Raw genomic sequence first — 21,481 nt, 5'->3', positions numbered from 1 at the left:
ATACATTTGTTATTTGTATTTTTATTATCATTTACTTGTAGGCACATCAAATTGCGAATCTAATTCGCGAATATATGGATGTCCTTCAATCACCACCGGAAATACCAAAAAGAGAATCGGCGATAGCTCAACAAATTACTCAGCAACCGATTCAACCACCGACAAATCTTCCGGCTGCTACTGGTAGTCGTAAATCTCGACCTGCTTCGGTATTACACAGAGGTGCTCCAGTGATACAATCACAAGCTAGTTAAAAGATTAGATAACTTATTAGATGTAATACTTCTCCTCAACCTCATACTTTATTCATTACCTCAGTAAGGTAAATTTTTTTTTTATTATATTTATAATACTATATCTAACATGCATTTAATTTAACGATAATTATAATTAATTAATATATTTTAATTAATTTTAATTTATATTACTTATTTTATTTATGTTACATTTTTTTATATACTTTTGATATTTTTGTGTTTTAAGTTAAATTTTTTATAATAGATAATAATTATAGAATAATTTCAGTATCAGGTTGCAGCGAGAAAGTATCTCTGTAATTAATATTTTATCGGCAAGGCCTATCAGGCGATCAGGTCTCATCGCAATGAGACGGGTACTAGCCTAGAAATACTTCTTTCTTCCAGTATTTATTCAATTAGCTTAGAGCTCGAGAGACGTCGAAAGAAAAATAGCTACTGCCATTAAAATAATAGATTAGCAAATGGATTGACAAATAACTGCCATTTTACGATTTTAAAAACTATTACAAAAAGCTGTCGGAGACTTCTATTTCTATTTTATTCGTCATTGTCGTTGTCTTTTTTACGAGCGATTGTCAATGTTTTTTATAAAGTTTTTTGCAGGATATACAATCATGAAGGACAATTATTAAATCAATCTTTAAACACTAATCCAATAATATCATACTTTTGGCATATCATTTTTTGTATCGTTCGACGAAGAGTGATTATAAAATTTTTGATATCACTTCATTTAAATGATATCAAAAACGACCAATTCATTAATTTTCAATTTTGTCTTTTTTATTAATCACTCTATTCAACGATACAATTATATATAATACAGAATTTTTGATTCTGTCATATTGCAGTCGGCGTTTCAAAATTTCAAGTGTTAACCTTACGCAAAATTTATAACGATTATATATATTATATTTAGACATAATATTTCACGTAAAATTTTACTCAACGTATAGTAAAAATTATAATATAAAAATATATAAATAACATTTTGGGAAAAGATAGCAAAAGCAAATTTCTTAAACTCGTATTTTATCAAATATATTTAAAAATGAAAGTTGAACGATAATCTATGCTTTTTTTTAATAGACAATCTTTTCGTGCTATCATCCTTTTTCTCGTAAAATTTATAATTATATGAATGAAAACAAGTAGTTTAATTAAAAAAAAAACTATCGTTTATGTGAAAATTTAATAAAAACTCATAATTCCGACACGATCACATTGATCGAAAATTGCCACGAAATTGCGTCCAGAAAACTTTCTTTTTTTAATCATACTTTTCGCTCGATATTTTTGTGTGTAAATATCAAACAAAAAAACAAAAAAAAAATGTTTAAACTTAAAACAATAACATTAGGTTCTAATTAAAATTCTCCAGTGTTCAGTGATTACATTTCCATATAAATTAGATTTAAAGCTTACTTATATATAGAAATGATATTATCTAATTGTAATTTAACTTTTTCAAATACAATCTTTCATAATGTAGCATGGAATTCATAAAAAAATTGAAGCTCTTTCAAATCTTTACACTGTTTACTTAATGTAAAAATGTCATTAGTTTTTTTTTTGCTAATATTACAATTTTAATAAAATTCTTTGATAATGTAATTTACGAAGTCCAATATTAAAAAAATATTATAAAAAAGACACTTTTTAGAAGTCAGGAAAAGGTTAATATAAGATTACACAAGAAATTTTCTCTAAGAATTTTTTCTCGAACACTGGAGTTCATAAAAAAAAAAAATTCTGAGTTTATTCGGACCAAGATTTCGTCCCGAAAACTCGAACCATTTTCAGATCCTTATTTATGCAAAAATATTAAAGAAAAAAATTGTTTAATATCATATAATTATGCAAAAAAAAAACGAAACTATATGATTCCTTATAGCAAATACGTTATTTAAAAATTGACGATAAAATACAATTATACTGCAATACTGGATTTAATAACTCGTAAAACATTTCAAAAACATTATAAAATGCGTATTTAAGGATCGATTATATAAATTATGGAGATTCGAGAATTCGTTGCGACGAAACGAAATGTTAATGTATCCTCTATGATCTGTATTTATTCCAATTTCCTTTCCGGGAGTTTGGCTAAGATTCTACGAATGCAGAGACAGACTGTGATCCGCTTTGGGTGTCCTTAGTCTTCGAGAGCTGTTTAATGAGTGAGATTTCGAGTTAACTAATTAAAAAACAAAAAAAAACAAGAAAAAGAATAGAAAAAAGTGAGCACGTGTGCGTGTATGTGAGAGAAAGAGAGAGCAGAACATGTTTTGCGTGAACATAAGAAAAGATGATTTTGCGATGCATGCATGATATTTAAGAGAAAAAAAGAAAGAGGGAGAGAAATACGCGATCCCTTGTATGTGTAGCTTAAATAAAATAAATTATTGGTTGATGATGTTATATTGAAATATTTAAAAATGATCGACACTGTATATACGTATATATAAATATAGACACGCATAGATGATACGCACACTGTGAATTACACTCAATTACACACACGACACGACAGACTGTTGTAAACTCGGAAATACACGTACAAAAAGAAAGATGGAAAGAGTTACACGCCTACATGTGTGTGTATGAGTGATGAGAATATACATAATATTATATAAATATAAATATGAACATAAATATAAATATATAAATATATATATATATATATATATAGATTATTAATATACTCGAGCTATGTATAAGGATAAAATAAAAAAGCGAAGCTTTAATATTGCAAGTAACAAGAATTTATTTATTCAATTATAATTGTTATTTGATACACGCTACATAAGTACATTTAATACGTAATTGTTATGAACTTATCAAAAGTCAGATATTAAATAAAATAAATATGATCGTATAACATTTATACAAATTTAATTGGCATTGAAAATATAAATTACATTGATTGAAAATTAAATCTAATAAATTTTAAACGTTTTAATATATTTTATTAATATGTATAACTTGATTAAAACTATCATTTTTTATGTATATATACATTTTTTATTCATTATTTTGTATACAATAATCAGACAAGTAACAGTACTTATTTCGGTTCACATAATTGCTCATGTATTTGCGATTAGATATTTTGTTAATATTTTAACACATTAGATATACATATATTCAATTAATTGTGATGTTTTTGATTTCTAATTAAGATAACGAGGCAAATACACAAGCAATCATATATACATAAATATTCTTTTTATATATGATAAAATAAATTTTTAAAAATAAATAAAATAAAAATTAAAAACTGGAAAAATGATATAATCAAACAAATCGTTGCATTTGATAGCGTTCTCATATTTGTACGTGCTATTTTCGGTTATTCAATTTATTTATTAAAAATGCGTTTTTCTTTAGGTCTCTTTCCCACGTTTTTAAGTTTATAAAATATTACGATACTTATTGAAGTATATTAATTCTTTTTAATAAATCAATTCATAAAATTTAACAAAAATTGAAAATCAAAAAATTTTATTATTTAAACATATATTTCTAGAGATACGTGTGAAAGTGGCCTGAAGTTGATTAGAATTTTTGCGCTTCACATTGTCTTTATCTTTACCAATAGATTAAAAATAAAATTTTAAAAATTTAAAATGCATATAAAAAATCTGTGCGTTCTTTTTCTCAAAGTTTTGTATAATGAATACCATATAAAAATAGTTTCACATAAAACAAAGACTTGTTCAATGAATAATGATGTTAAAATTATCGGTGTAATTATTTCGTTTTTTATAAAAATTTGATATCAAAATGGATCCATTTTGGCTAAGACAAAGTCAATGTTATAGCATGTAAGATTATATTTTATTACCATTTTTTTTATTATTATAATAGTTTTTTTTTTATAATGTTTCTTTGGCACCTGTAACAAAAATGCTGGATAAATGAATGAAAATACACTTTCAGAAATAAATTTTTCTTACATAAATAAAATGCAATGTCCATTTTATAGACTAAATTAATGACAAAAATGAAGTTATTACTATATTATAAAATATATAATTTGATTTCAATTATTTTTTAATTAAACGAAAGTCTCTAAAAATTTTTTTTAATTTTTTAACGTTTTATTTTAATCCATTTTTGTCATTAAAATTATAGCATGAATCATCGATTCCATAGGAATATAGGCGTTTCAATGCTAACGTTAAAAAATACACAGATACGATGATCAACAGGATTTACAATTCTTATTTTTCCATTTTTGTCACTTTTGTTTCATAAATCGTTCATTCACTCTTTCAAACTAATATTCAACACGTGCACACAACAGTGTTATATACGAAATTTTTTAATTGCATTCATTTCCCTGGTTCTCCCAATTGTATTTTAAAAATACTTTCTTCATGTCAAAACAAAAATTCTTTCTTGCATAGCTTAACAATGAATTTAAAATATATTTTTCATAAATTATTCGAATACATTTCATTATGTGCTCACAATATCAAACAGGTGCTGCAATAATTAAAATTACTTTATAATGAAAAACGAAAATAAATATTTCTTTTTTTTTTTTTACATAGTTAATCCTTTGTACTCGATCACAAAAAATTTTTCTAATATATTACGTAATAAAATATGAAATGATTAATTGACCTTGAAATATCAATTAGTAGGTTAGAAAAATATAAGAAGGAAGATTTATCGATTGATAAATTGATCACATCTTTTACTCGTTATTACTGTGTTAGTTTGTTAAAAAAAGTATTAAAAAATAATAATAAATGACATAATTTTGATAATTCTGTGTCATTTTTATTATAAACCTAGTCTTAGATCAGTATTTTTGGAAATATTGATCGAGGCAAAAATATTTTCAATCATTGTCAAAGATCGAAAGCCAGTGTTCGACTAGTCACGATAATCGACTTTGCGATAATCGATTTTACTGGAATAGTAGCAGGTTGACATCGACCTCGAGAATAATCGCATTGTTCGAGTAATGTCGAACGTATACATCATTAGAACTTGCGCAATTTTTTTATTATTGGCACGTTTTTTATTAATATATAAAAAAATGTAAAAAACTCATAAAAAATCAAATAATTATTACTGAACGTAATTTATTTTTTCTGTTTATTACTTTAACTAATCGTTTTAAAATCATTAAAAAATAAACATTCGATCGATCGTTTCAAAATTATTTTTTATATTTCAATAATTCGATTTGATTACGTAACATACATTGAAAGAAACATCGAGTGCAAAGGGTTTTTGCTTATCATACTATATAGCCTCGTATAGGACTCACTGTTTGTCACAAAACATCGAAAGCGTTTTTCATACAACATTGCTCTCGTTATACTCTCGTCTCATTTTTGAGAACGAGTAGATCTTTGTCAACGGGACTGGTAATGTATTTCTGATTTCATTTGCACGAAATTAACAACTTAATTAATTTTAATGACACACACTTGGTTGCGTTCAGTTCTTTGCATGCATCTTGTGTGTGTAATATTATTTATGGTATATCTATTTTAACATCCCTCAGTATCCCGTTGAAATATTTTAATATATCGGAATACACGATTATTTAAATGCCGGTCAGTAAATGTGTTCTCTACAAAAAAGTGCTTGCGAGATTCATCTGGGAATGCTTCAATAACAAAATAAAAATCAAAAAATCGAGGGAAGTAGCACTCGTGCAAACGTAAGTAAAATACATTCACAATCGTTTAAATTTATAATACGTACATAACGAATCATAGCTACGGAGTATAACGCTCGATGAATTTCTAGGTCGAATTGAGAATTGATCGAAGAAATTAATCGATATACAAGAAAAATTTTATACTAACGAGTATATTAATCTTTTTTTATAGGAATAAATTTAATGATTATATGTATATAATAATATTAATGATAACATCGATAAGACAATCGATTATATAAATTAAATAGTTATTACAGTAATACAATCGAAATCAAGCTAACTTGATACGCTAATCAGCAGTAGTAATTTTTGCACATGAAATCACCACTCCCCAAGCAACAAGTAACAAGTAGCTTATATTGAAATCGATATATTACCGAGTTAAGTAAAATTATATTCTAATAACTATTCGTTAATTAATATAAATTTCTATTTTCTTCTATTTCGATTTCTAATTTCTTAACAATATCTCGATTCAAACTATCAAAACATCGACAAATATATTAATATTCAGCACCAGATAATAACACTTCCGTAAATCACTATTAAAACTCACTACTATTAACGATATATATAAATATAATCGAGAAATAAATAATATTCATTTATAACGTTCACTAACATAGCTCTTTCTGCGTACGAGCAGGGAAGTTCTTTTTTACAATCTTTTAAACAACCGGATGTGTACATCTAACTTGCCAAGCAGTTTCTGACTCCGCCATTTGATTCTTCTCTATTGTTCGCATTAATGAGTAGAGTAACAAACAATTTAATAAATATATTAATAAAGATATAAACACGAAACAATTATCAAATACAACTACAATAGACTTACAATTACAAAGAATTATTAACATAAAAAATTATTTATCAAAAATAATTAATAAAAAAACTTATAAATTATATACAATTTCAATTTTATAAAGATAATATATAATTCTGAATAAATTTAACCAATAATTGAATTAAATGTAACCGTTTTCAAAGCCTATTTAATGAATTCCCTACTCGTATGCTTCTCTATCACATTTATAAATTAGACTTCAGACTTCTCAGTTCGGCAACAATCATTGGTGTATCTTCAACATGGAAATAGGCTTAAATCGGATATAGAATTAGCATGATCAACAACGCAATAAATCTCATTAGAAAGAAACTACGACTGGACGTGTAGAACTTCGATCCTCGACGAGTCATTATCGTTTCGTGAATTATATAACTTATTTCTTCATGCTCGTATATTTGATTAGATTCATCAAATTGCTTCTAATCAACGTAACAATTTTTGGCAATTTTGAAACATTGATATTGATAATTAAAATTTAATTTTAAACGATTTCATTTTTAAAAAACAATATTTCTTTTATCGTAAAAATCAATATATCTTTTCATCGTGATAAATGTAGAATGCTTGAATGTTTATAATATCGATTGTAACAAGAATAACATGTTATTATTTCAGAAAGTGTCAATTGCAACGTTTTAATTAGACTTTCTATTCTTAATAACATTACTGTAAAACGTAACTTTAAAATTTGCAATACGTATATTCCGGATTCTATAGACTCTAACAAGAAAAATTTACAGATAATAACTGATATATAATTTTTTGTGCGAGAAATATAACACACGAAATAATGTTTTTAGCCTATACGAGGTAATCGATCCTCTCAATTAACACGCGTAAAACGTCCGACAAACGACCAGTTGGGGTGCATATAAAAAAATAAATGTTTGTTCCCTAATTGTACATTCAAACAGCTTGTGTGTATCGTACTGGACGTTGGTCTACCATTTTTTTTATTTTCTGCACTTGTGCGCATGTCTTTGATATTAAAATAAAAAATACAAAGTTCAATTTGAATTACGAAGGGAGAAATATTTCACTCTTTCATTTTCAGTGAGGTATACATTCATGAAAGCATGAACATTGTACGAAAAGAAACGGTGTCTTCTTTCATTTATATTTTTTTTTATTCCTTAAAACAATATATATATATATATATATTCTCTATTTACTATTAATTCAAATAATTCTATTTTTATAAAAGTTTACTATTAAACAAAAAAATTATTTTTTTGAAAAATTATACATGATAGATAGGCGCTTTAAAACCGCTTCTTCTCGCACACTATTGTTGCAATCGTGTGATACATCACTATGCACATATACAATACATTTTATCATGTCGTGTGCGCATGTGTACCATTACGTTTATATATACGCGCATACAAACAATATATTTCGAAAAAACATGAGATATTAAAGAGAAAGAAAAAATTGAAAAAAAATTCTGATCATAAATATAAATAGGTAAAGGAAGAGAGAGAAAGAGAAAATCTTGTGAAAAGGAAGCGATTCAGGCAACGAAAGGACACACGTAGAGAGCTTTCGTAAATTTTACAATCGATAACGATAATGATACGGTAACATATAGTATGTGTGTATATATATATATATATATATATATATATACACACACATGCTATATATAAGTATGCACGCTATGAAAATTCAAAGATACATTTTTAAATACAATAAATATAATACATGATCGCTACTTCTTCGCGCATCGAAATTCTCGATCCTGTCATTTATCTCGTTTCTTTCTTGTTTTAATATTTTTTTCTTGTTTTTGCTTTTCAATCATACGGACGGCTACTTTCAGCGGAAGATAAAACTCTCTCGATTATGCGTTTACGATTTTAATAAAACAGGTGGAAAATTAATTTCCAGCCCTCGGCTGACTTCTCGTTCATTTGTGAAAGCGGACTTTCTTGTGCTTGTGTGAGTTTAACGAGTTCATTTAAAAACAGGCTTTCACAATGTCCAATATTCTTTTTTTTTTTTTTTTTCATTCTTCTCTTCGTGTAAACTGAAATACATATATATTTGAATGAATATTTCAAAAATATTCCATTTATCAATGCGTATGATCTTCATGCTTACATGTACACATACGAATAATGATATAATAATAATAATAATAAATTAAAATTTTGTTGAAGCGTTAGAATTCGATCGAAGCGTTATAATTGTCGATGATTTACTCAAATTATACGCACCAGCTGTAAAACTGGTTGTCTCTCTTTAATACAATCAGAGAACTTTTTTTCTCTCAGATCTCCAACGCAATTTTTATCCTGCATATATACCTAAATTATGTTCGCACGATTTTACAATTCTATTATTAATAATATTATTATTATTACAAAGTTATATCGGATATGATAATTGCTTAACACACACGAAGAAGGAGCCGGTGATTGATCGCGAGTTTTTCAAAAGGCTTTCTCGAAGCATCTTGTTATCATTTCCTTTAGAATATCTTTACAACACTGTGAACAGGCAATATTTAGTTATGATATTATAGAATTTATGATTTCGGGCCCTCTTACGCAAATGAACTAATGCAATTAGTGAAATTTTAAAGTTACAAGTTAACAGTTCTAATAACAGTAATTATTGTATATTACATTGTAACAAGTTTGGTAAAAAAGAAACCAATTCTACAAGTGAATTTTATAAATTACCAGCTGATTGTCCTGATAAATGTATTATACATATTCCACATAATATTATAAAAATTGTTTTGTACAAACAGAAACTTACAGCTTGTCACTTATCAATTCACTAATATTATTAGTTGACAAATTATTGGGTAAGAGGACCATAGTATCATCTGTCTTTCTAGAATTTCCATTTCTTTTTTTATTCATTTTGTAATTTTTTGTACAATTCCCGATATCTTTCAGACCCAGGATAAAATCCACGATATTCATTCGTTTTCAGCGACATTGGTCCCTTTTGTTTTCTTTCGTTTTCTTTTTATATATATATTTTTTTTTTTTTTTTCATTTTTCTTCCTCGATTATCGGAAGATCATTATTGCAGTATCATTCTGCATTCCCGTGAACGGAAAAGCAAACCAAGATCGTTGAAACGGAAAGAAAAATGACGGATTTTAACATAGGTCTGAAAAAAACATAAATGATATAACGTACTCCTAATATGACATTTCATATTTATATATAATATGTATATATATTTATAAATATATTACATTTCTATCTTTCATATATATATATATGTATACATACATATATAATTTTTATAAATTATATTCTAGAAAGGAAAGGTACCACGATCGATAGTCACGTGTGACTCTACTTAGAGCACTATATTGCAACAATATTTTAATTTTCTTTTATCATCTTAATTTATGTAATATATAATATATATATATTTATATATTTATAACTTTATATACCACTTCATTTGCTATTTACGTACATTAACTTGACACGTCAAAAAAATACGCGGTTTCACCTCCTGTTGGCTATAATCTCGCGTATCCACCGATAAACTAACATCTTTCCTCGTTTTTTTTTAACGAACACGTCACGCATCCGTACAAACAGGAATTCGTTAAAACGAACGGATCCGTTAAAAAGGAAACGAGTAAAATATTTCATCGATGACGCATAATTTTTTCTCTTTTTGCTTAGAATACTCCTTGCTATCCATTTAACACGATTGACTAGCGATTACAAAAATCTCACGACGAAAATTGTTTATAGGCTTAGAGGATTAACGCTTGATAAGAGTACTATCGTCTGCCATAGATTTATTTCTAACATGCTACAATATTTTTTTTGTTTTTACTAAATATATATTTATTTGTATTTTTCACTTCATTCCTTTTTTTTTTGTTCTTTTTATATAATCTTTATATAATCTGATTTTTTGCTTGCTTTATTTTTCTTTCTTTTTTTATTAAATTAATTTTTAAATATTACATTGCTTACACGTCACGGAAATGACAATAGATCGATGACGATAGTTCTCTTCAAGAATTAAAAAAATTGATACTCAACAGAAATTAATCTTAATAATTATATATCCGTTAAATACATAATATAATTTTCACGCACATAAAAATACTCTTTTTTTTTGTTGTGACAAAAATATAAATGATTTGTTACATGATATAAAATAAATTTTGTAAAATATAATCATTAGAAAAATTTATGAAGAAACATAAAAAATCAGAAATATATAAAGTATAGAAAATAAATAGAAAAAACTTGTTTAAATTCAATCGCTATAAATATAAAAATGTACAATTAAAATGTAAGAACGAAAAAGTTTCGATAAAAAAATCTGTAAAATATTAATGTTTAATGAGAAACTAAAAAAATATATATGCTATATATTTTTGTTAATTAACTAGCAATCTTAACATTTAGCTAATAATGTGGCTTGGCCGCATATGATGCTTCAAGAATACTTGTACGAAATTAAAACATAAATACTGTGAAACAATTAACATTATAATAAATGAAACTTATCTCTTTAAAAAAAAAAATATACAATATATAACTTAAAAATAAAAAAAATTTACCTCATTTTTGTCAACTCGATGATCGTGATAACAATAACAATGTATATAATGTAAACATTACATTCTTATAATTTTTTTCTTTCGAATATATTCTTTTCTTTCACAATGAGGTTTAAACTTTAATTATTCGATAAATCTTTCAATGAATATTATTTTTCATTTAATTTCGACGGATCCAAGTTCGCAACATTTTTAACCGAATTAATATATTAACCACCAATGGCTTCTTTTCTATACAATCGCAAAATTGAAAGAAACCTTTGGACAATCGATTAACCTCGTTCGACATATCGATGTGTTTAGGACGGCAATCGTTACATTTCTCTCTGATTCACGCCATTTTCAACGACCATCGAGAATTAATTTTTGTGACAAAAACAAGATATGTGTATAAATCAAAAGAAAATATATCGCGATATGATTATCGATACATTGTGCATAAAAATTTTTGATGCACCAGATATAAGACTAAAAAGAAACTTGTCTTACTACGCCTAGTGACGATAAAGTATTCTTTTTTTTTTTTGTTTTCTTTTTTTAAATTTACGGATAATTGTTACGCGGTAACTCTAGACGATAGGTACATGATATAGCAATAATTTCCTGTTTGAATAACGCACGAAACCGTCTTTTTTTTAAGCGTAGGCCGGACTAACTCGTCTCTCTTTAATTTAAACATAACCTCTTTCGTAGCTCGATATATAGAGCCAGAATCCTTTACTCAAATTCTCATTCTGACTAGATTTACAATAAGTGCACGAATGCAGATGAATCAAATGCCGATCCTTGTCAATTGGACAGTCTTTTTGAGATTATATTAAACATACTTTTTTTAAACAATAACAAAAATTATCGAATTTTTTTGAACTCGATACACATTTAATATTAAACAATTAAATTCTATGATGTATCAATAAATAAATAATGAATTTAGTTTTTACAAAATCAATTGCTATAGACAAGGATATGGCACTTAAAACTTAACACGGAGAACATTATCGATTCATCGGTCAATACATCGATAGGATACTATGTATATTCACTGGTCAGTAATTATTGCTATGCAAGCAAAAGCTGTAAAAAGATACGATCAGCTACATTTACATGCGAACGATCATTATTTCGCGTTAATGATCGAAAGTATGACACTGCTTTCATAAAAGTAGCGTCATTGATAACTATATGTTTTTATAATAAATTAATTCTCCTTGTACTTCGATCTTCATCTCGTATATTGTTAATTTCTAAGCTCATGTAACAAATACACGAGATGTGTCGTGGCTTTGTCCATACTTCGATTTTATAGTGCTGCAATTTGTACTTTGAGTTCTGCACAAAATCAAAGCACATAAAGAGCAGCACATGATTTAGAGATATTCTACCAATGAATTTTTTTTAAAATGAATCTAATATCTACGGAGGACATAAAAATGTACGAGTATGACACAACAATGATCACGACATTAAATAATGCGTTTTTAGTCGCACCAATAAGCCACTCGAATACAATCTGGGGCTGAATGTTTGTCATCTAGTGGCTAATTGGGAAACAGTACGCTAAAATATTTTTTCTTTTTTTTTTGTTTTGCTTTGTATTACTGCATGATTTCGTTGCAGTTTCTTTTTTTTCAGTTTATAATGACTAAAATGTATTATCAACTAATTGTTATACTATCAATACTATTTACCAATTAAATTTTCTTTTTAACACTATTAACGATGATTGAAGTTTATACCAAAGATTATATCGGATCGATATGAGATCGTGATTTATCCACAATCTTATTGTACAAGATTTTATTTTATTTTAAGAAAAATCTGAATAAAATCTTTGGTATATACTCAACGGCACGAAATGGTGGACTACGTGCTCAAATATTAGAGTATTTTTATTCTTCTCTTGTAATTTTTTAAAACTTGTTTTTTTTCTATTTGGAATTAATTTATTCTTATTAGCCATTAGGGCATAACTCAATTCAACATAATCTCCATTGGTTTTTTTCTCACGCATTATAACGTTCTTATGGTGCGGATAAGGCTTGACTATTTTATCACTTAACACTAAGGAGCTTTCAGCTTTTTCTAATTTAAGTACATGAGTTGATGCTTCAAGCTTTTAAAGACACCTAACTAGAGACAACACGTACTTATGAAGATTTCGGAAAGTGCATCGATATCGCTAGGTGGATTTTTTATAGTTCTCTTAATTCGCTTAGCGGTAACTTCACGCGTTTAACACGCATATATATTTCTTGTATATGTAAACTATACTTTTGTCAAAGTCTGTATTTCATTAAGACTCGACATATATAGCAATATCGGAGAATTTTATACGATCATCGCTTTTGTCTATTCTCTTCCTTATAGCGAGACTTGTCTTGTCCACTGGAATTTAGGCGTATGTTAAAATAAGTTAAATTTATACGTGTAAATATACGTATGTATCATTTTATAACTTGTTAACTTTGACAGAAACCACCTGTGGAATCTGTCGCGTCTGTGATAGTTTAAAATTCTATATTAAGTATGAAACTCCATGACCACCTGGTCAGATCGTATCCTGCTCGATCTTCACCACGTGAGCATGATTATTATTATTATTTATTATTATTATTATTATTATTATTATTATTATTATTATTTTGTTATATTTAAATCCTTCTATCGAAGAAGCGCTGCGAGATGCTCCTCTGAGTAAAGCTCGACGAAAAGTTTAGATCGTTCGAAGATGCAAAATCTCATTCGAACATAACTTCTCGATTTTCTATAGTTATTCTATATGATACTACATATGCATAGGTTTTACACAGACTTGACATTTATAATTACACCTGCTGCTGGTGTTACTTAAAATTTAAGCCCAGCTTATGTTTCAGTCTTGATCACTAGTGATTTGATACACTACGCTAAGACCTAAAACTCGACTTATTTTTTAAGCAATAATCAGAATAATTCGATTATCGTATTATTTTTTGTATTTTTGTTATAATAAAACATAATTCTCGTAAATTATAACAAAAATTAAATCTGTAAGTACGTAAGCGCTAAAAAATGCATAATAAGTGCCAAATCTTTATATATAATTAAGCAATTTTTAAATAAAAGAAAAAATTCCATCTTGATCAAAATTTCAATAAAAGATTAATATACTATTATATTTTTCTTATCTTGTAGACTTGTTTTTGTGCAATTTTTCTTTAATGATATAAAACATTGTATTAAAACATATTCTTTAAACAATACTTTGAGAGGAAACGAAATATACGGTTAAGTTATTAAAAAATTTCCATTGAATCAAATCTTTCATCAAGAATATTATTAATAGAAAAAATGATAGATTGCCCAGCAATCTTTATTATTATATACCATTGAAAATGACTTTCTTTGCTCATTTTTGTACTAATTTTCTTAACCGATAATTTATTTTTTTCTTTATTATTGTAAATTAAATTTTTCATTTACGTTTCCTCTCGATCACATTCGTCCTTGTTTCAAATAAACAAAGGATATCAATTTTGCCAAACTTTAAGACACTTGATTCCAAATGAATTCTTTTTTTCTTTTTTTTTTTTTTTTTTGCCAAATTGAGGCTACATTTTTTTTATTGTGATCAATTTCTTTGCAAAAACTGTTATTTTTTGGACATAAAATGGACTTTAAAGTTTCTAGCTGATTTCAATTTCTTGTCAATCTTCATCATTATTTTTATAGCTTGAATGTTGCTTTCAATGACTTATAAAATCATCTCTCATAAGGATAAAATACAAAGGAGACCTCGAGCAGCTTCGAATTGCCGATGTTCAGCTTTGCTTTATTGCTCGTCAATTTTTCAAGCAAAAAGCGTTTAAGATAATATTAATATTGAATCCTTTTCATTCACTTATTCTTACTTCTTATTGTGTTCCAAACCTAGCTGGATTGAAGTCTTTATTGACGAAAGAGAAGCCTTGGAATTCTTCTTGATTTATATAACTTAGTTCGTCTGGATCTTCTGGTGTCAACACTGGATCTTCTTTTGTAAATTCCGTATCGAAATTCATGACATCTTTTTTGCTTTTCTGAAAAGTTACATAATAATAAGTGATTTCTAATTAAAAAATAAATTGAATATATATATGTGTGAAAATATAATACAAACTTACAGTTTTTGGTCTAATTGGCGGTTTCACTTTACGCGCTTCAAGTGCTTCCCAATCTATTTCTTGAAAAAATGGATGAATTTTTATAGCATTCTCACCACCATTAGCTGCAACACAACCTAATCTTTTAGCTGGATTTTTCGTCATAAATCCTTTTAAAATAGAAACAGCTTCTTTTGAAATCCAAATAGGATAGAGTACATCATCTCGTAAAATGGACTCGAATAAATCATCTTCATTATCAGCTTCGAAAGGTGGTTGACCAGCCATCATTTCGTACATTAAAACACCAAGTGCCCACCAATCAACACTTGCACCATATTGTAATTCTTGGAGAATTTCAGGTGCAATATAATCAGGAGTACCACAAAATGTTGTTGTGGTCGTTTTTCCTTCAATAATACCCTCTTTGCACATTCCAAAATCTGCTAATTTACAATGACCATCTTGGTCGAGTATTATATTGTCTAATTTAAGATCTCGATAAATAATATAATGCTTGTGAAGGAATTGCAATGCAAGTGTAACTTCTGCTGCATAAAAACGTGCTCTTGCTTCATCAAATTTCCGTGCTCTCTGAATATGAAACATCAAATCGCCTAAAAAAACAAAATTTTTTTTATACTAAACAATAATTGATATTTAAAATTTTTTTATTATTTCAATTTTGAATTCTTACCTCCATTTACATATTCCATAACAAAAAATAATCGATCATTTGTTTGGAAACAACTATGAATAGCTGTAAGGAAAGGATGTTTTGCTGCTAATGTTAAAATTCTTTTTTCTGTCATTGTACAATCTACATCGTCATCTTGTATAATTACATCTTTTCTTAAAATTTTTACAGCATAAACTTCATCAGGATTAGTTTTTCGTTCCACCAGCATCACTTTTCCGAAACTACCTTTACCAAGAACCTTGATGAAATTAAAATCTTCTATACCAAATTTTCTAACTTCATTCTCACTAGCAGGTACAGCATTTTCAGTAGCAACAGGTGTTTCTTCAGTTTTTTGAATTGATTGTGAATTATCTGTTGGCAATGTGTCTGTAACTGTTACTGCAGTAGGTGTTTGACCAGATTGACAAGTTGTTATTCTATAATTAATCTTTGGAGTTTTTATTTGTTTATCTGGTGATATATTCATTGTACTCAAAATTTCAGCCATAGCTTTAGTATTAATACCACAGTTATTTGCTACGTTTTTCTGACATCTCTTGTGAACATTTATATTACAAGCTATATAAGCAAATATTAGATTCAGATATTAGTTGTATATCTATATATATATTTGATTTATCAGATATTTACCTTCACATTGTAAACCTTGTCTAAATAAACCATACAAGAGTGAGCCACAATGATCACAAAACGTAAATCTCTTGTAATTATGAACAACAAAACGGTGTGGCATATCTATACTGAAACGTGGACTTTCTGTATCTTGACTTGACTGAAATTCAATATTATTGAATCAATCACTTTAATTTTTTAATGATAAATAAATATAATTACAAAAATATATAATAAATTATATTTACCTCATCTCTCATGCCTGGGCATTTCGTGATAACCAACTTGTGACATCTTTTGTGAACTACACATGTGCAGACTGAAACATAATAAAATCTAATTGAATGTTTATATTTTTTAGTACAGATGACTTTCAGCATAGCATGACCCAAGCTGGGGTCATCTGTAAGCTGTCATCTGTAAGCTGCATGCGTGATTAGACGCACTGATTTGAAATGACAAGCATAAATAAAATTTGATGGATGTTGTGATAGTCTTGCCATAGGAACAGTATAAGCTTGAACATTGAAGACAGAATATAAATTCTAAGGATGCGATAAAATGAAACCATTAGAATCTCCTGATGATTTGTTACATTTTATTTGAAAACATGCAATGAAATATTTCCCCACTTATAACTATGTTAAATCAGAGCTAATATAATTTGCAAGAACTTGATTGATGTGTTATGAACACTATTTTATTTTCCAAATTTCATTAAAGAAAGCATAGCATCAGATATTGAGCCATGGGCCAAATTAAATATTGAAAATTTGAAAATTTTCAAACTGAATTATGAATTTTTAATTATTCTAAATGATTTGATTTTTTTATAAAGAACTAAGTACACATACACACACCTAGATAAACATATGTTCACACAAAGGTAGAGCAAGCAAATATATAATTATAATATTTGTTAATAACGTGTATGTGTCTTCTCACCTTGACACTGATAGCCCTGCTTGCCCAAGCCCCTGAAATACAACAGACAAAACACATCACATCATCTCCTTATATACCCTCATAAAACACATACGTATGCTTTCTTGGGCCTTAAACCATAATTAAACATTTATACTAATCTTTTAAAATTGATATAGAATGAACATTAAATTTGTATTTCTGTCTTAGATGTTTTTAGTTTCTTAAAAATAATTTAATATTATATTATAAAATTTCTATTCACAAACATAAAAATATCAATTCATAAGAAATTTTACCAAACAGTAGTTATAGTATATGCTTGCAAAACCAATGCATGCAACTTATTATTTAATTGAATGATTTATTTCAATAAAATATATAAGACATTAAATGATTGTTATTGTAAAAAGAAAAAGAATGGAATGTTTTAAAGCTTAAAAGTTAAAATATTTAGAATATTTGTTAAATCTCCATTTCCTTATTCCAAATATTATATATTGATATTATTTTTTAAACTTAATTCAAATTATAAAAAAAAAAGAATATTTTAGATAATATTTTAAGATGTATTTTTAAATGTTATATAGTGCTATAGTATATTCTATAAAATCAAAAACCCAGACATGCAAATTTTAACACTTTTAAAATTATCCAAAATACTAAAATCCCATATTAATCTGGTGTGCATAAATTTATTAGGTTTTAATGTAAGTTACCTGAAATTAATATAAGTAAAATATGTAAAATATACACACCAAATTAAAGATATAACACTTCATATTATGAAATGATTATTAGTAAATGTTCTGAATTAGTGTTAGAGTATGCTTGTGAATTAGATTCTAGAAGCAATATTATTAATATATTTTTGTTAAAATACATACCATATGAATTCACGGCAGTGAGAACAGAAAGTTGGTTGCCTCAGGAATGTAGCCATAAATTTGTGACCATTTGCTTGATGAACCTTACGTCGCATGGCACCTCTTCGATGCCGAATGAAACCCTGCCTTTCTTTGAATTCTCTTCTGGGTTCTTTTCCAGATGTGATGCTTCCACCACCTCTGCCTCCGATTCCTTCTCCATCACCTGTACCACAGCCTGTTTGTTGATCTAAAATTTTATTATGAAAATATATCCTATATAATATTTTTAAGTATTACCCATGACTTACCTTGATCATTCCATATTAAATCAATCTTGACTCTTAATTTTCCTTGAGGTTCAAGGTCAACCTAAAATAAATTTTATATTATAAAATTTTATATTATAAAATTTTATATTATAAAATTTATATAAAATTTTATATTATAATTTATAATAATTAAACTTATCATTTAGAAACATTGAGCAATAAAAAAATGTTTATATTAATATTATACTGTTCATATTATATTAATTTAAATCTGATTTTATATATTATTATATAAATATATATATTTTACAAATATATATTATAAATAAAATATGTTTTTAATTAAACTCTAATAAATTATATTTTTTCAATAATAGTAAAGTTAAAATCAGTTAAATATATTACATTTTTATATTTTGTATCCATTTGTAACATTTTAAGGAAACTAAATGTTAAATATTAGTTATCATGTGTTTTAGATCTAAGAAATATTTATCATCTATCTTTCTTTGCCTTGGTTTCTGTTGACATAATCTTATCAGATTACTTTGAATTGTACTATAATGTCATAAAAATTTATATATATATATATAGATTACATGTTGCTTTTCTACTACACATATCAATAATAAACATTATAATATCAATATAATTAATATGAACTGATTAATTACAACTAAACATAAATTAGGAATTGAAATATAGAAACATATATGTATAAATATAAAAATTAAGATAAAAAATAATTTATAATATTTTGTAACTCTAGTGAGGAATTTAACAAACATAATGTATTAATATAAAATTATTAATTATTAATATAAAAACTATATAAAAGTAAATAATATATAAAAATATTAATATAAAAACTAGAATAATTCAAAACATTCAAAACCAACCCAAAGATCTGCAGTCTTGTCATTCCTGCTGACAAGTTCCTCGAAAGGAATACTACAATTTGCGACGAAATAATCTGGCGGTAATGCCGCATCGTGGAAGACAGTGAGTCCGAGGTTCACCGCATCCTGAACTTCATGGGTGAAACACTCATTCCATACTGGATCAAAGGTTTTTGGTTTAGTGGATGAACGATCAAGATGATTTTCATCGACATCCAATTGAACATAAGGATCAAGTATAGGTTCATCCTGCCAAAACTTGCGTTGCTTGTCCGTCGCCCTTAGTCCAACTGCCTCGCATATTTCAATTTTCACTGTCCCCGTGAACATCGCGAATTAAATACACCACACAATATTATTAAGAAAAAGAGGACAGCGGACGGACGAGACAGTCGACGGGCTGTCACGCCTGTCGACAAACTGACACTTCGAATTGTGCGATCAGGTTATCCAAAATCGAGTCAATTACCCGAGTTAAGTAGATCACCGAACCACTGTGATTAATGATGTATTAACGGTAAGAAACGATTGCAGAAAGATTCGATATATATACTGTATCAAAATCTCTGAAATAATTTCACAAATATATTCCCGCGATAAATACGATCTTCCGTAGATATGTGTGGCGCACCGCTTCAAATATTCCGTCCAACGAGCCTTTGACTATCTTTCTTTTCCCTCTCACTCGCACGCACACTCTCTTCACTATTTCTCTTTCTCCTTCTTTCTTTCTTTCTTTATCTTGCTTCCAAATTTCTTCCCCTTCTCTTTCTCCTCCTCCCTTTCCCTTTCCCTTCGTCACCGCCACCAGCACCGTACAGTTATAAACACTCGGATCTCTTCACGTTCACACATAACAGCCACAGAAACAGATGCAGAATTGGCGATGGCAGCAACAGGAGTTTGTCAAAACCGAGACATAAAGGAGGTAGATGCAGGATTAGCAAACGACAGGCAATGCTGTTTATTGCGAGACGCCCCGTTCGCGAGTGCAAAGTCTGTCCTTGTATTTCCGATCTCTTGAGAGCCATTAAGCTCCTCTTCTTTTCTTGAATCTTATTCTTTGTATTTTTCCTTTTCGTATACTGAACGGTTCTGAACACAATTTGCACCATAAAATTTTGTACCACAATTTATGAAAAAAATGATTTATCACGGATAAGCAATCATTTACCGTTCCTGGACAGCCCCACCGACCCGAACCGCTCGATTGGTCACTCCGCGCTTCGTCTAAAGGGAGACTCGATCTCGGCCTCGAATACCTTTCGGAATATTTCGTGCGTTTCCGTCGAAAGCTCAGGCTGCGTTTTCACCCGCACGGTCTGAACCGTTTATGAACTACATTCGATTCATTATAAATTCTTTGGCATTCTTTTATATAAATATTATATATGTTACGTAAATGAAAATAGATGAATATATGTAATTTTTTGTTTATAAATTACATTATTTATTAATATTCTAAGATTAAATTGCATGAGTTTGTGGAACAAGTAGAAATATCAGAATGATGCGTAGCCATCTGATTGGCGGATGTCTGGCTAAGAAAAGCGCGCTTCTACTTACAGACTCCAGCGTTTATTGAAAGATGCAAAACTATTTAAAAATCATATTTTTTTAATCAAAATTTATTGATCAAAAAAAAAATCGCTTACTTTTTATTATCATAGAATATCATCACAAAAGAATCATTTCGTATATTTATATATTAAGTTAGAAAGAGGAGATTA

At 27.7% G+C, this 21,481-nt stretch overlaps 3 protein-coding genes across 19 annotated transcripts in view; 2 read left to right on the top strand and 1 right to left on the bottom strand.

The window, feature by feature from the left end:
* The window catches only part of LOC107997646 (myosin-I heavy chain), a 39,187-nt gene extending 34,958 nt beyond the window's left edge, over positions 1-4,229 (top strand). For 2 of the 3 annotated variants that reach the window (XM_017056403.3, XM_017056401.3), the window contains one exon: positions 42-4,229. In XM_017056403.3, the coding sequence (XP_016911892.2) occupies positions 42-254 (213 nt within the window). In that variant the 3' untranslated portion in view covers positions 255-4,229. The remainder of the gene's footprint in view (positions 1-41) is intronic. The other variant, XR_001766040.3, reaches the window with a different exon arrangement.
* LOC107997615 (presenilin homolog) overlaps positions 1-21,481 on the top strand; it is a 74,959-nt gene that overhangs the window by 52,060 nt on the left and 1,418 nt on the right. The window lies entirely within an intron of this gene.
* On the bottom strand, positions 3,003-21,187 carry LOC107997685 (protein kinase C). Of its 15 annotated transcripts, XR_009829673.1 has the most exons (11): positions 19,752-21,187; positions 18,892-18,952; positions 18,602-18,830; positions 17,736-17,767; positions 17,039-17,109; positions 16,809-16,950; positions 16,173-16,736; positions 15,497-16,092; positions 11,355-15,412; positions 9,016-9,288; positions 3,003-8,825 (listed from the first exon to the last, which is right to left on the bottom strand). XR_009829673.1 is itself a non-coding variant. In XM_062074798.1 (10 exons), exons 1-9 carry the CDS (start codon positions 20,079-20,081, stop codon positions 15,248-15,250), a joined length of 2,190 nt encoding a protein of 729 aa, XP_061930782.1. In that variant the 5' UTR covers positions 20,082-21,187; the 3' UTR covers positions 3,003-8,825; positions 15,245-15,247. The 15 variants fall into 15 exon arrangements, 5 of the variants coding, with proteins under 5 accessions (XP_061930782.1, XP_016911938.1, XP_016911940.1 ...); XR_009829668.1 differs by having other exon boundaries at positions 3,003-4,158; positions 4,443-15,412; XR_009829672.1 differs by having other exon boundaries at positions 3,003-4,158; positions 4,482-15,412.

The sequence above is a fragment of the Apis cerana genome, linkage group LG5 (assembly GCF_029169275.1).
Source record: "Apis cerana isolate GH-2021 linkage group LG5, AcerK_1.0, whole genome shotgun sequence".
Classification (NCBI taxonomy): Eukaryota; Metazoa; Arthropoda; class Insecta; order Hymenoptera; family Apidae; genus Apis; species Apis cerana.
The sequence above is the reverse complement of the archived record's forward strand: the minus strand, read 5'-3'. Positions and strand labels throughout refer to the sequence as shown.